The sequence below is a fragment of the Notothenia coriiceps genome, unplaced genomic scaffold (genome assembly GCF_000735185.1).
Source record: "Notothenia coriiceps isolate Sejong01 unplaced genomic scaffold, NC01 NC01_scaffold00004495, whole genome shotgun sequence".
Taxonomy (NCBI): domain Eukaryota; kingdom Metazoa; phylum Chordata; class Actinopteri; order Perciformes; family Nototheniidae; genus Notothenia; species Notothenia coriiceps.
The window spans coordinates 459,515-474,018 of NW_011337196.1; the positions used below are offsets into that span (position 1 = coordinate 459,515).

The 14,504-nt window shown below is 42.8% G+C and overlaps 1 protein-coding gene across 1 annotated transcript in view; it reads left to right on the top strand.

Annotated features, from left to right (window-relative positions):
• The window catches only part of mib1 (MIB E3 ubiquitin protein ligase 1), a gene marked incomplete at its 3' end in the record, with an annotated part of 56,281 nt that overhangs the window by 5,757 nt on the left and 36,020 nt on the right, over positions 1 to 14,504 (top strand). Inside the window, exons 3-12 of the mRNA XM_010767652.1 lie at positions 2,242 to 2,371; positions 5,704 to 5,808; positions 6,853 to 6,919; positions 7,471 to 7,675; positions 8,131 to 8,314; positions 9,441 to 9,585; positions 9,709 to 9,842; positions 10,668 to 10,775; positions 10,923 to 11,120; positions 11,261 to 11,412. Coding sequence (XP_010765954.1) covers positions 2,242 to 2,371; positions 5,704 to 5,808; positions 6,853 to 6,919; positions 7,471 to 7,675; positions 8,131 to 8,314; positions 9,441 to 9,585; positions 9,709 to 9,842; positions 10,668 to 10,775; positions 10,923 to 11,120; positions 11,261 to 11,412 — 1,428 coding nt within the window. The remainder of the gene's footprint in view (positions 1 to 2,241; positions 2,372 to 5,703; positions 5,809 to 6,852; positions 6,920 to 7,470; positions 7,676 to 8,130; positions 8,315 to 9,440; positions 9,586 to 9,708; positions 9,843 to 10,667; positions 10,776 to 10,922; positions 11,121 to 11,260; positions 11,413 to 14,504) is intronic.

Genomic DNA, 14,504 nt, shown 5'->3' on the forward strand with positions numbered 1-14,504 from the left:
ATGGCTTTATCAAGATGGAGGTGGAGTGACGTCGGATGAGTCTGGGTCTGTGGTCTTAGCTACTAGCTTCGTCCCAGCATGTTGTTTCTGCAGATGTTTCAACAGATTTGAATTGCTGTTTTGGGCAGTAGATAGGATCTTTGACCCGCCAAGACACAACTTACATTTAACTAAAACGTTATTTTCTTTATGCTCGACAAAATTGAAATAGTGAGAATATCTCCAGGCGGAGAAACTCGACTTGAGCTCCGCCGCCGCCATGATAGTCTTGTTAGTAAACACAAAACGCCCACAGCGCGTCTCCCCATGTGACACAGGAAGTATCTAAGTACATTTACTCAAGTACTGTACTTAAGTACAGTTCTCATCTCTGTTCGCCTCGCTGTTGGCGCGGCTCACCAACGTCTGGGAGCCGAGACTATATAAAAAAAATAACGGAGTAACGCACCATGTAGTAACGGTAACTGAGTTACTGAATTAAAAAAAAGAATGCGTTAGAGTACTAGTTACTGCCAAAAACACTGTCCCAACACTGCTTATCACATATAGTAACATGATGAATTACACTATTCTATTTGTCTGCAGTTATTCTGTCGCTGAAATGTTTTTCTCACAGCGAGAGCTCCTTTGTTTTCTCTTTCTCTTCATTTGGATTTGTAGAGCTATCATTTATATGAACTTAGCACTTTTGCATGTATCTGATGAGAATTCATGCGTTCAACTGTGAAGGTGTTTTGCTGTGCAGACAGTCATGGGTTAACTGTAAAACACTGATGACATTGTCAAAAGCTGGCAAACTGAAAATCTAAATGAGTGAGAGTTTTTGGTCAGGATTTAAGGAGTTTGTGCTGGTGCTTTTACCCTTTGGGCAAACTTCAAACTATGTCATCATCATAAGTAGTAATCAGACAAACAAATCTGCACACAATATAATAAGTCCTACCTTTGTGTGTAGGTGTATGTGAAGTGTGGTTACCCTCTGGTCTCATTTTAAAGGTTTCTGGCGTGGTGTGTGGAAAAAGGGAACACCCATTCGTAGCCTATTAACTCATGTACAGACATGATCAAGTAAAATAGTTGGAGGCTGCGTTAAACTGTTCATGCGAAGATGCTTTGTGTAGAGATTAATGTACCTCCTGTTTTATTGGAAAAACAAGCAATCAAGTCACTGATTTAATGCAAGTCTTTAATCATATAAATTAACCCTGTTAGTTATGCACAATCACTAAATCCAACTTATATTTAATTTGTGTTATTGCATACCCTGTCAGTACTGGGATGATGCTTCATCCATTTCAGGCCTATTTCACCCACATACTCTACTGAATGAACACATGGCCCAACAGCTGGCAGCCTTTTCAACTGAGTACGAATTTCTTCCCCCCGAGACAGACGTTGCATAATGCACAATGGGTGCTGGAGTTCTCCCCAGCTCAGATGCTCAGACACCGTAGTGGGGTGTTTTGTTACACCACATTAGATCCTGTCACTAACTGCAGAAAAGGGAGTGGTTAGGCCACAAGCTGTTTGCATTGGTTAGATCTACACTGTCCAGATGCCGAGTCTACCATCAAGGCTCCCACTTGTTTGATGGTTATTGCTCAGCTATTAACTGCTACCCCCTTTTCATTGGCTAGCCTCTTAGCTTGAACTAACCACTGGATGTTCATTTGCATCTGCAGTGCCATGATTGCTGGGTATGGATGAAAAGGGAAGGAATTGTCAATGAGGTGTAAATACCAAGCTGCCATAAAAAACGGATTGTTATTTATTAAGTTACAACATGACACATACCTGCCACTCATTTACACGCAGCGTACTCCTGGAATTTCACAGCCTAAAAATAAAAACGCTTGAAAACTATAGAAAGCTCACTATTCTTCAGCCACTGCGAAATGTTGTAAATGTAATTTGTTATCACCAAACATCAGTTCCCCTTTTTGGAGACAGGTGATGATGTCAGGGACTTCCTAGTTGGTACAGCAGATTAGATGCTGTGAAGGCCAAACATTCTCCGCAAGATTTTTCATCTGTAGCCATGTCTCATTTGCTGAAAGCGATTTACAGCATGACACCAAAGCAGTAAGCACACAGAAGGGGACACAAGGTAGCAAGAGGGATGCCCTGACATCCCCATAAATACATATTTGAATTGAAATTGCAAAAAGAGCAGTTGACAGTGTCACCTGTTTTAAAAGCTGTATCCAAATGAATAACTTGCCTTTGTTTTTATTTGGGCAGAGTACTGTTGGAGTCGCGTCGAAAGTCAAAGAAAATCACAGCAAGAGGGATCTTCACTGGTGGCCGAGTGGTGAGGGGAGTGGACTGGCAGTGGGAAGACCAGGATGGAGGCAACGGAAGGAGAGGAAAGGTAGGTCACCATATCTGTGGAGATGGCGTGTGAATGTCTCCTTTACCATGTCTTTGTTCAGTTTGACTGTTACTTTAACATGTCATCACTATTTATGTCACGTCACGTTCGTTGTCATATGCAAAGTAAGAGAACGTTTCCCTGCACAATGACATTCTTCATTTTCCTTCCATGCTGAATGTATACACACAGTAAATACAAGAAAATGACTAAAGACCACTAAACTACTGTATATACAATATATTGAACAGAGAAATCTGTACACAATACTTTGCAGACAGTGGATAGCTTAATGTGTGTGTGTAGTGAGTTTGAGGTGGTTAAGGGCAGTGGATTCGATATGTATAACCCCACAACCAATGTGTTTATGATTTTATAGATCCATCCTCTTCATTTCCATTTATTGGATGAAAGGTTTCTTGTGGCCGAGCATGGCCCCAGACTAAAGGATTTAGTCACCAACCATAGTCTCAAAGAATCCTGCGGGAGACAATGCAGCGCTGCACAGAAGGAAATAACAGGGATCCCTTGCCCCTAAACAACCTTGGAGAGGAAAAAACAAACTTGCATCCCAGGATGTGATTTAATTTGAAATGTGCAGGACGCTCAACCGAAACAGGAAGTGCACTGCCTGACACAGTGTGTTTGGGGCATGCACATGCTACAAGGAAGTGACAACTACAAATAAAGTCCTCTGGTGACTAGCCAGGTGTGCTGTAAAGTTGAAGATAACTATATAATTGTTCTGCACCTTTTTTAAGTTCAGGAAAAGATATAAATATACACTTAATTGGTGGTACACTGTTACGATTACCACATCCCAAATCAATACATTGTCTCGTATACTGTATCGATAATACACTGACACGAATAGATAGCTACAACTAAAGGTGAAAATTCACCCTTAATTTCCTGTAATGAAAAACCTGTTTTAAACTTAAACAGCTAAATCCATTCATCCAGATTTAGTGGGAAAATCAAATCTGATGAAGATCCTTTCGAAACTCATGTTGACCAGAAGTGCACAATGTGATTGAAAATGATCAAAATCATACAATAAATCTGTATGTAAGTGGTGATAATCATTTGTAGATTGCACCACTGCTCGGATTGAGTCCGCTGATTATATTTATCTTGACAGCGCCTATGCACAGACTTCACTGCTGCAGGTTATCCCCGGCTTAAACACATATTAGAAAGTAATACAGTGTCTGATGAGGTTGCATTTGTTCAGCCCGGTCTATTTAGATTTATACTGTAACTGTGCTTTAAAGTGCTTGTATTTTGACTCTACTCCAGACCCCTGAGTATTCAATTGAAGAGTCCCTTCAGGCGATTTAAGACTTCATTTTGCGGTGTTACTTAATGGCATATCTCATTACTGTTTTATGACGCTGTAAGCAATATGCTCCCCTCAAATCTGCTTCTGCATGTCCTGCAGCTCAGATGTTCCGTTAGATTAGCATGGATATTACCTCCTGAGGCCCGTTAATCAATTACCTCTGTAAGGGCCCTGCAAATAATTTAACGATCTGATTTCTGTATTAACTTAAGGCACAACTTTTAATTAAAGAATGCACTTACTCCAATACCGCTCTTCTCTTGACACTTTCTCAATGGGCGGAAAGCACTGCACCGCTTGTGATGGAGAGAGAATGATCTTATATGAAGCTCCTAACACTATCTTCCAAATTTGAATTGATTTCCCCCCTTTCATAGCTCATTGCTTATTTATGCCTATAACACATCATTTACTTGGCTTCCAGTGCCCTTCAATATATTTCTGCCAAAGGCTGTAAGCTAGTTCTTACTGCAGTAGTCGGGTGCAGCATCAGTCATAATGGAATACATCAAGTACTTACTCAAGTAATAATGGTGTTAATAGCAGCCACTGCGACGCTGGTATTGTTTACAGCTTGTGAGTCTGTCATCACGGCAAACTGTTCCGCTGGAGGCTACTGATGCTGGAACCACCACAGCAGCCATTTATATTTATGTGGGCCTGTGTACTGATTCCTAGCACAGAAATAGCATCATAACTGCACAGGATGCATTCACAAATGATGCTTTCCAAAAATGATTGTCCAAACAAGGGGGGGACACAGGGCCATTGCTTTGGCGTTGGTGCTTGTCTGATCCCCTCTAAAGATGGGCTCTAGTTGAATAGTCTTTGGGCGAATGTCATGATGGGAGTGTTCCTTTCTTCTTGCAGTATTAACAGTTGATTGTGTAAAGACGAGCATTCCCTACTGCAGTGTTTCCAAGTTCTGTAAGCAAAATGGGCGCCTGAAATTGTTGTTGCAAAAATAACAGAAAAGTTACTTTCAGTAGCTTTGAGATATATTTCTAAATAAGCATGATAGGGATCTAGGCATACTGCAACATGAGTTTGGATCAAGCCCTCTTAGAATGCTAATGAATAGAAACACACATGGAAAGTGATGTCTCAGACCTTCCTAAACCTTTAAAGATGAAGCATGTAACCATATTTGAATACCCAGTCATTAAGTATTCCTCTGTGGAATAACAGCTGCATCCTTCCTGTTCCCTCTTGACTCTTCTGAAACATTTTTGGATAGTAAATCATGTGGAGTGTTTCGTGTTCTGATGAGCACTGCTTCCCACAGGCTCTGGCTTGACTTGCTCGTGTTGTCTTTAGAAAGCAATAATAGTTAACAATAACTGTTGATAGAGTTTGATTACAATGTTCTTGATGATTTCCCAACTATACCCAACTGATGAAACAAAGACAACAGAAGGTTTAGTATTGACTGTAAGATTGCAACGTTGGGAGAATTAAAACAAAATCGAATTGCAACCGCAAGAATCAAACCCCCTAATCATATTTGTTCATGATGAGTCCAACACCTAATATTTCTCAGTAGTTAGGGTGGCATGTGTACTTAACTTGAAGTTGTTTGAAAGTTTATAGATTTACTACATTGACTTTTGCTCTCTTCTATAACCATTTTGTAAGTTGGTGCTCGGTGCATGGCCAGATGACACTGGACTCTTCAACTAGAGGAGATGTTCCGGTCTTTGAGCTTGGCACTGGGTACTTCATGACTTCTGTAGTTCAACCTTCACGCTGACATTCATTTGAAAATACATGTCTCCACAGGGAAAAAGTAGGAGGTTTTAAGATGATATAAAAACCTGCTTGTAAACAGTATACAGTATGCCACCAAATGTTCTTCAATTCACATCCAGACGATGCTCTTTCTTTTCACACTAAAATGATCAGGAAATGACAAATAAAACTCCAAAACCAAGTGTTTTCAATGTTTTTCTTATCTGTCTTTTTCATCTCCTCCCTCTTCCTCTTCCCTTAGGTGACAGAGATCCAGGACTGGAGTGCCGCCAGCCCGCACAGCGCGGCCTACGTTCTGTGGGACAATGGGGCCAAGAACCTGTACAGAGTTGGCTTTGAGGGAATGGTGAGCGAACTTCCAGGCTGACCCTCCTGCTCTGTCTCACACACACACACACACACACACACACACACACACACACACACACACACACACACACACACACACACACACACACACACACACACACAGAGTCTCACAAAAGATCAGCTGTCAGGTGGCTTTGTGTCTGACCGCAGGGCTGGGGCCTTTTGTTAGAGCCACGCAGCCAGCATGAGTAAGGCACCATTGTACAGGCAGCTGGAAAGGGAAGGTATCTGCATGATAAAGACAAGCTGTTCCTTGGGCTCTTTTAGGGGGTAGAGAGTGAACACGGAGGTCAACTTTAAAGGAGGGGGCCATTCTCTCGGGGTTGTCGCAGGCGCTGCTCCACACGCGTCTCAAATGAAAAGCATCCTTCTCATTGGTGGAGACTGTCCTCTCCTTTTTTACAAAAGAGGCCAATCGGGTTTCTCGGTTGCATAACAGATTTGTCCTTTTGTTATTTTAATAGGCTGAGAGAAAAGCAAAAGGCATCTGCCTCTGGTTTAAGTAAATCATGCTTCCGACCCCCCATCTTGACTCCACTTTAAAGTTTCTTATTAAGACATTCCTGCTAGCTGCTACACAGTTGGCTGGGACGGTTGTTGTTCCAAATGCGGCAACACCTTTTCCTGTTGAGAAATGTATGCTTCGTGCTCAGTGCATCATGAAGTCAAAAGGGTCTTACTGGCTGGATACAGCAGTATAGACTTAATTTGTCAGGACATGTTTTGCTTCCATCACTTCTGAGGAATGTTTGCTCACAGTCTTCTCTGCCCTCTAACTCTGCCACAGTGGCTGCACATCTGAGTCATCACAAATGATACAACGCCTTCCCTCAGTGGCAGTGGAGTGTTTTATTGTCCTGCGTTACCCTTAGAGCACTGATATCGTTGGTATTCTGCACTGACATTACACCATCAAGTGTTTCCATTCTCTGTTTCACTATTCTTGATCTTTGTACCCTCTCTTCTAATGGAATTACCCTGGCTAATTATTATCTAACTTTGCTCCCTTTTTCTCCCATAGTCGGATCTGAAATGCGTCCAGGATGCCAAAGGCGGCTCTTTCTACAGAGACCACTGCCCCGTTTTAGGTGAGTTTCCCTCTGATCTGTGTCCTCCGTCATTATTGCACCAATTCTCTCACCTATCGTTCTGGTGCAGTGAATTCAAGGGCATTAGGGGGAGATTCACATGAAGTTAATCGTGTTTGGCCACTAGGTGGCAGCACCACATAATCACAAATAAAAGAAAGGGGCTCAGGTCATGCAGTTTCAGCATTCCTGGAATTCCAGATTGGATTGTCTCTGTGGATTCAACACTGCAGGACAAAGTCCGTCATGAGGATTGATTGTGTCCATATTCACAGAAAATCATGTGAATGATTTGATGTGTGATGTTTCCCTTCATCTGTCTTTTGTCTTTACCAGTATGCTACTACATATGAGCTTATTTGTACATTTGTTGAATCGCATACAATCAGATTATTTGTATTTCTTTTGTGCCATTTTCTATCCCTCCTTCTGTTCTTAGCCCCTTAAGATTCAACATGATTCAAGTGAAAGACTAATACAGTTTTTTTAATACACTTTAAGTAATGCCAATGTTATTTTTAGTACTCCTAACCTTTGCCTTCATCTCCCAGGTGAGCAGAATGGCAACAGAAATCCTGGCGGTCTCCAGATTGGAGATTTGGTCAACATCGACTTAGACCTGGAGATTGTTCAGTCGCTGCAACACGGCCACGGAGGATGGACTGACGGCATGTTTGAGACGCTCACCACCACCGGCACGGTCTGCGGCATCGATGAAGACCACGATATTGTCGTTCAGTACCCCAGTGGGAACAGGTGAGTCTCTATCAACTGGCTTTTAAATATTGGCTGCCATACAGTGGAACCAATAAAACGGCTTCCCATCACTATAATTCACCCATTAAAGTTTTATATAACCCTTTTTGACTTGGCACAGTCAAACGCCATCAAACACTTACATGTATATCACTACAACATAAGCGTTGGTTTGTAACATCCTTGAGAGAAAGACGTTTTCCAATTATCAGTTGATTTGTATTCAAATATTAAGTCGGTCTTCTTAGCGCCCATCTGTTAATTATCAGTCTTCTGCATGTGTTCAGATCACATCCATAAAGTATAAAAAAGATCTTCTATATCACATCATTTTTGTGTTACTTAATCGTAGCTTCCAAATCCCCAGAGTGACTGCTCAGAATCTTTACTTCAGGTATCCTATCTTATACATTGATGGATGTGTGGTTAAAATCCATTACCTTGTCGATCCTCAGGTGGACATTCAACCCAGCAGTGCTGACAAAGGCCAATGCGGTGCGCAGCGGTGATGTAGCAGCAGGGGCGGAGGGGGGCACCTCCCAGTTCCTGGTGGGAGACCTGGTGCAGATCTGCTTCGACATCGACCGCATCAAGCTGCTGCAGAGAGGCCACGGAGAGTGGGCTGAGGCCATGCTTCCTGTAAGAGTCTGAATGAGTTCACACACAGATATATAACCACCCCTCACAAGGGCCACAACGTCAAATCAAACTATCTGCTGACTGTAACTGTAAAGTCGTGTGAGTGACAAAACAAATCCAAAAATGCACTCCAGTGGAGAGTTTCATATAAAACGTATAATAAAAATAGCGCTTGAAAATATGAGGAAATCAATGCTGTTAATATCGGCACCATATATCATTTCGAAGGCCTAATTTGTACTTGGAACTCAATGCACAATTTGTATGCAAATTCTCTAAATTAGGCTCAATTTAAGTGTATTTTTCTGCTGTTTCTCTCACACCCAACTGTGCCAGTCCATCGTCTTATTTAAATAGATTTTAAAATCCCTCTTTGGCTGCCAATTATTTTGCATTTATCTTAATGTTGTCTCGACACAACTTTAATCTTCCCTTTTTTTTTAATGAAGTTTGTTCGTTGCTGCCCAGCCCGCCCCAGGTTATGTAACGGCAGTCTCCTCCAATATGCCACTTGTCCCTGCCAAACGGGACCCCCCTCGGCAGCTAATGAGCCTTAAAAACCCCGAGATGGGTTGTAGCTTTGATCACTAACCACGGCTGTTTGTCGCCCGCTGCTGCTTCTACTGCAGCAGTCCCCGTTATTGATGGCATCCTCCAGGACAGACCCCGCTCCACAGACTCAAAGTGCCTCTTTCTCATATCGCCGAGATCGAGATGATATGATTCAAAATTGGAAAGCATTTTGCGCTGTCCTCTCTGTATTGCCTTTATAGATGAAGAATAGTCCAGCCGGCAGAAGGGGTCTCTTTCTCTTACATTCATCTTGTTCTTTCTTGTGCAAGTACATGTACTCCCAATAATGAAAAACTGCTTGAATCTGGAATACATATTATTTTCTGTCAGGTTTTATTCTTGACACATGTTTTGTTTCTGCTCTGGTTTTGACAATTGCTTTGTTGAGTCCTCTTTATCCTTTTCCCGCACCCTCTCATTTTTTAACCCTAACCCTTCGTAACAATCCCCCTCCATCTTCGCTCTGCCACTTACAGGCTCTGTTACACCGAACACAGCCCAAAGACAGCCGCCCTCCATGTACTAATGAGTTTGTCGCAACATTTACCAACAGACCCTCGGCAAGGTGGGCCGTGTGCAGCAGATCTACTCCGACAGTGACCTGAAGGTCGAGGTTTGTGGAACTTCTTGGACGTACAATCCCGCCGCCGTCACCAAGATCGCCCCCTCCGGCTCGGCTGTCAGCAACGCCTCTGGAGGTAAGTGTGAACAGGCACTGCTGACACAGAGAGAGTGTCGTCTTGGTTCTTTGTCATCACCGCTCCCTGTTCTCTGACACCGGCACGCAATCTGTTTCTGCTGTTTTCCCCCTGTTCGAGTAGAGCGTCTGTCTCAGTTACTGAAGAAACTATTTGAGACACAAGAGTCCGGAGACATCAACGAGGAGCTGGTCAAGGCAGCAGCCAATGGCGACTTGGCCAAGGTGGAGGACATCCTCAAGAGACCCGAAGTGGACGTAAGTGCTCCACGTTCTGTATTTTGGGTTTTTCTAGATGGGTTTTTGACGAACAACAAGTCTTTTTTGCTATTGAATATTTTCAAAAGATGTGAGTACATTTATAATTGAAGCTGGAATATACCCAGCTTGTTTCGCTCTGCTCTCAGTATATAGAGGAGGCTGAGAGTCTCCCAGGAAAGGGTTCTGAGATCCTCCCACTCCTGCTCCTCCTCTCTCTATCTGAAAAGCATTAAGGCTGGGCCCAGAGGAGGCACCGAGGAGCATCGGTGTGCACTGCAGCACAGACCTTATTCACTCTAGAAAATCAAGATTAGATCTACAAACCCCATATGGTTGCAGATTGTGTTCTGACACAAGCCAGGGAAAACACCCATTAGCCACAGGACCAAAGCCTGTGCCCCGTATGGGTTATGAGGAGTGGTTACGTCAGGTCTGCAATCCTGTCCTCACTCGGAGAGCAACAGAGTGAATGAGTGTGTCAGTGGCGAAGGCTGGCCACATGCCCTACTGCCTTTCAGTGGAATGATTTGCTTAAAGCTGAGCACACTGAGCTCGGCCAAGTGATCCGCCTGCCAGGACAAGAGACGTCTCGACACTCCCAAAGGAGCACCGCATTAATATTTATGATCTGAGTTTTTGCAGTGCTGCAGTTGCTGATGAGACATGCACACAAAGCCGCGCACGCACATCCACACGTACAGGCGCTTAAACACACCTTGGTCATTCTTTGAGCCCCCCTCAGGTGAACGGCTAATTGAGTAGATGCTTAGCTAAACATGACATTGACACGCAGCCGTATTCGCTCTCTTGATGTGTTGACAGGTGAACGGGCAGTGTGCGGGACACACTGCTATGCAGGCAGCCAGTCAGAATGGGCACGTGGATGTGCTGAAGCTGCTGCTCAAACACAACGTTGACCTGGAAGCTGAGGTTTGTATAATTAAAATGGATGTCTCCTCTCTCTTCTCATTATGTAATCTTACTTGCCATAAGTATCTTAGCCCACTATACAGGGGGGAACAAATCTTATCACGGTCAAAAGACTGAGTCATTATGCGGGTGTGTCACTGTTCTCAGGACAAAGATGGAGACCGGGCAGTGCACCACGCAGCCTTCGGTGATGAGGGCTCTGTCATTGAGGTGCTGCAGAGGGGCGGTGCTGACTTGAATGCCAGGAACAAGCGAAGGCAGACGCCATTACACATAGCTGTCAACAAGGGACACCTGCAGGTTGTCAAGACCCTGCTGGACTTTGGCTGCCACCCGAGCCTTCAGGTACCTTACCCTGCAGCCTATTTACAAATGAGCAGAGATCTCTTTGTGACACAGTAGAGAGAAGAGAGGTTGTCTGAGGCAGGGTTTGAATCACACATTAGTACTGGAGTAGTAAGTAACACAAGTTTCCCCTTTTTTAGGATTCAGAGGGGGACACACCCCTGCACGATGCCATAAGCAAGAAGAGAGACGACATGCTGTCAGTGCTGCTGGAGGCTGGGGCCGATGTCACCATCACCAACAATAACGGCTTCAATGCTTTGCATCACGCTGCACTGCGAGGGAACCCAAGGTATGAGACACTCACCCGCTCTCACACTACTTGTCACACCTTTCGGGAGTCTACGAGGGACAGGGGCATGTTTAAGTGGAATCTGTTGAAACTTAAAGATCTCAATAAATGGCTGCTTAACGCTTTCAGTAGATTACATACAGACATGCTGAATACCAAAACTCTCAAAATAATATATATGTGAAGTGTCCAAACACGGTTTCTTTTTTTTGACAAATTCATCATCAGAGTCCTTCATTTGAATAGACTATATAAATACTGATACTTTTTAGATTAGATTAAATTAGATTAGAGTCTAGCCTTAAATAAAATCCGAGAAATATTTTTCAGTACTCCTGTCATGTTGTTTGGATTATTTAGACTCGAGCATTAAATTATAATTCAAACTGATGCATAATTTGGTATCAAATATAGAGGCAAACTGAAACTGCTTTTACTCAAAGACATTTGAGAGCGTATTATCATCAAACAATATTAAAACCTTTCGAGAATATGATTTTAAAACTACGAGCACAAGACTATCCTGTTTTAGTTTATTAGCGGACAGAGGCAGGCACTAATCTGTAACTACTAATCCGTAACTTAATCATCCTCTGTTGGTATGAAAGATGAGGACTCGGGTTTAAACAAGGACACAAAATAGGTCCAGTCATTGTCATAAACCGACACATTAGGATTAACTGGCATATGATCTTAATGAGAAATCAGAAGTGTATAAGCATGAGACTTCAGACGCTTTCTCGGGTATAAAAAGACCCTTTTCTTGGTATCGCATAGTTGAATGTGTTCTAAGCCGTAACATAGCGTTCAAATTACCTTTCAGTATTTACTGAACCCTAACCCTATGTAACGCATTACTTCAGTCATGTGTGATGTTCTTCTTAAAATTCTCGAATCGTCTTTTGCCGTAGTAAATCTAAAGTAAATGTACCAGTTTATTGGGATCATTTAAACTCTTCCACAGATTCCACTTTCATTTAAAAGTAGTTTAAAGCCATTAAAACTAAATGATCACATTTCACCCTACTATGAAATGTACTCTGGGATTTCAATTTAGTCCGACATTGATTGAAGTTTGAAGCAGGCCTATAGGCTTCATCCAACTCCCCAACAGATGGTATGGTCTCAAATTGACATTAGACTACCTTTGAGGCCTTGAAAGCATCTGTCTTGTCTTTCTTTCTTAGTGTAGTTAATAGCCCTTGAAGTTCATTTGTTGTTTCTTTTTACTGTAATGCTGGTCTGTTGCCGTGTGTTGGGATGTGAGGCTGGCCTGAAGCGGGTCGCCTCGTCCTTGGCCGTCAGTGTTTCTGTCTGAAGGAGCTTACTGCTCCACTCTTTGGCTGCTTTATTCTTATCTCTCAACCATGAGCATATTAAAGATGGCTCAGCGAGATGGCGTTCTGGATCAGGTCGATCATGCAGGGTCTCTTAAATTGATGGGCATCGATGCTACAGGGTCAGTGTTATAAACTGGAGCGGTTACTAGGGAAAGTTAACAGCTGTATCCCGTGCTCAACGCTTTCAGTGTGTTCGCTTATGGTTGGTTGCGTCTGAGCGTGGTTATCCCAGAGTAAATGTCATTCCCCTTTGCTGGCATTCATTTGTTTGGCATGAGGGCAAACTGTGGTCAGAGGGCTGTGGAACACCGAATAGCATTTGTATTTAAAACAATAGTTTAAGAAAAGGGTGCTAAAAGAAATGAACAGCAACACAAGTACATAAAATGCACAAAAAGAGAAAACATGAGTTCACAATGTGTTTTTCTAATGTGTTTACCTTTTATAAAAGATACAGAACAAGTTTGCTCGATCCCCTCAGCAGCTCTTTCTAAAGTTGATGATCCCTGAAATTGTATAATTAAATGTAATGATATAAATAAGGGTCTTTCTGATGAATCCATATCTTAAATCCTTTTCAAATGATACGAGATAAATGACAACGTTAAAAAAACACACAGAATTGATCAGCAGTCGGGGTCTGACTTTGTAGTCCGTGAGAGAAAACATATTACAAGGCTGATGTGTTGAATTTTATTGCATAGCGTTTAAACTTTAATGAATAATACTAAAGTTAGTTAGTAAGGGTCAGAGACTGGCAGAGTGTAAAGAAAATAGCTTGCAGTGCAAATATAAAAATGCAATGGGTGTGTAATGTGTATATGTAAACCAGCAGTCAGAATGTAGAGGAGCAGAAAGCTGCTCCGCTGTGGGACTCATTGATTTAGCGGCGAAAAAGTGCCGAAGCACAGCATTTTCTGTATCAGGGCTCCTGTTGTGTTTGTGTGTGCGTCGCTCGGGTCTACGCTCTGTCCCCTTGCCTTCAGAGAAACGAAGATATATGTCGCCTTCTCCAGTCTGCCCATTTACTTTTATTTCACGCTCGAGCTCCTGCAATATCGGGGAGACAGTCCACAAGTCCTAAAGCCCTCGAAAATCTCTCCCTAGGTTGAAATGAAAGCACCTTGTCTGGCGTGTTTTCAGTGGAAAGGCAGTTGTTTCGATTGAGTGCTTAAAGGAATTCCAGCCATAGAATCATATTTCAAAAAGATGCATTTGACGACGGCCATGAGGTGGTGCTTGAAGTTGGAAGTTGATCGGAAGGCCATTGCATGAGGGATTTTATATGAAGCCCCTCTAGTAAGTGATTGATGGTATTATCGCTTCCTGATAGAAGGTCCACGCCTCTTGTTTAGATTGAGCACTGAAACAGAATGCTCTGGCATACGTTGCTTGAACAGATCTAATTTATCATTTCAAATCAGAAATATTCCAATACAAAAAACAAAGGGGGGGAACAAAGTTACAGTGCGTCACAGTCCCTGGTGTGAGTGTGTGATGTGTCTTATGTGAGTGTTTTAAGAGCGCTGTTGGGTGTTCCAGGGGTGGACATAAGATTGAGGAAGACACATAGGAAGAACCCTGTGGGGCGTCGATTCATCTTTCAACCTGGTGTCCCAAATACACAAACAAATCAAGTGTACCAACTGGGGCGCTGCAGGAGCTGGGGAGTGTTGCTATATTTCACCTTGTTCATTACTCACACACACACACACACACACACACACACACACACACACACACACACACACA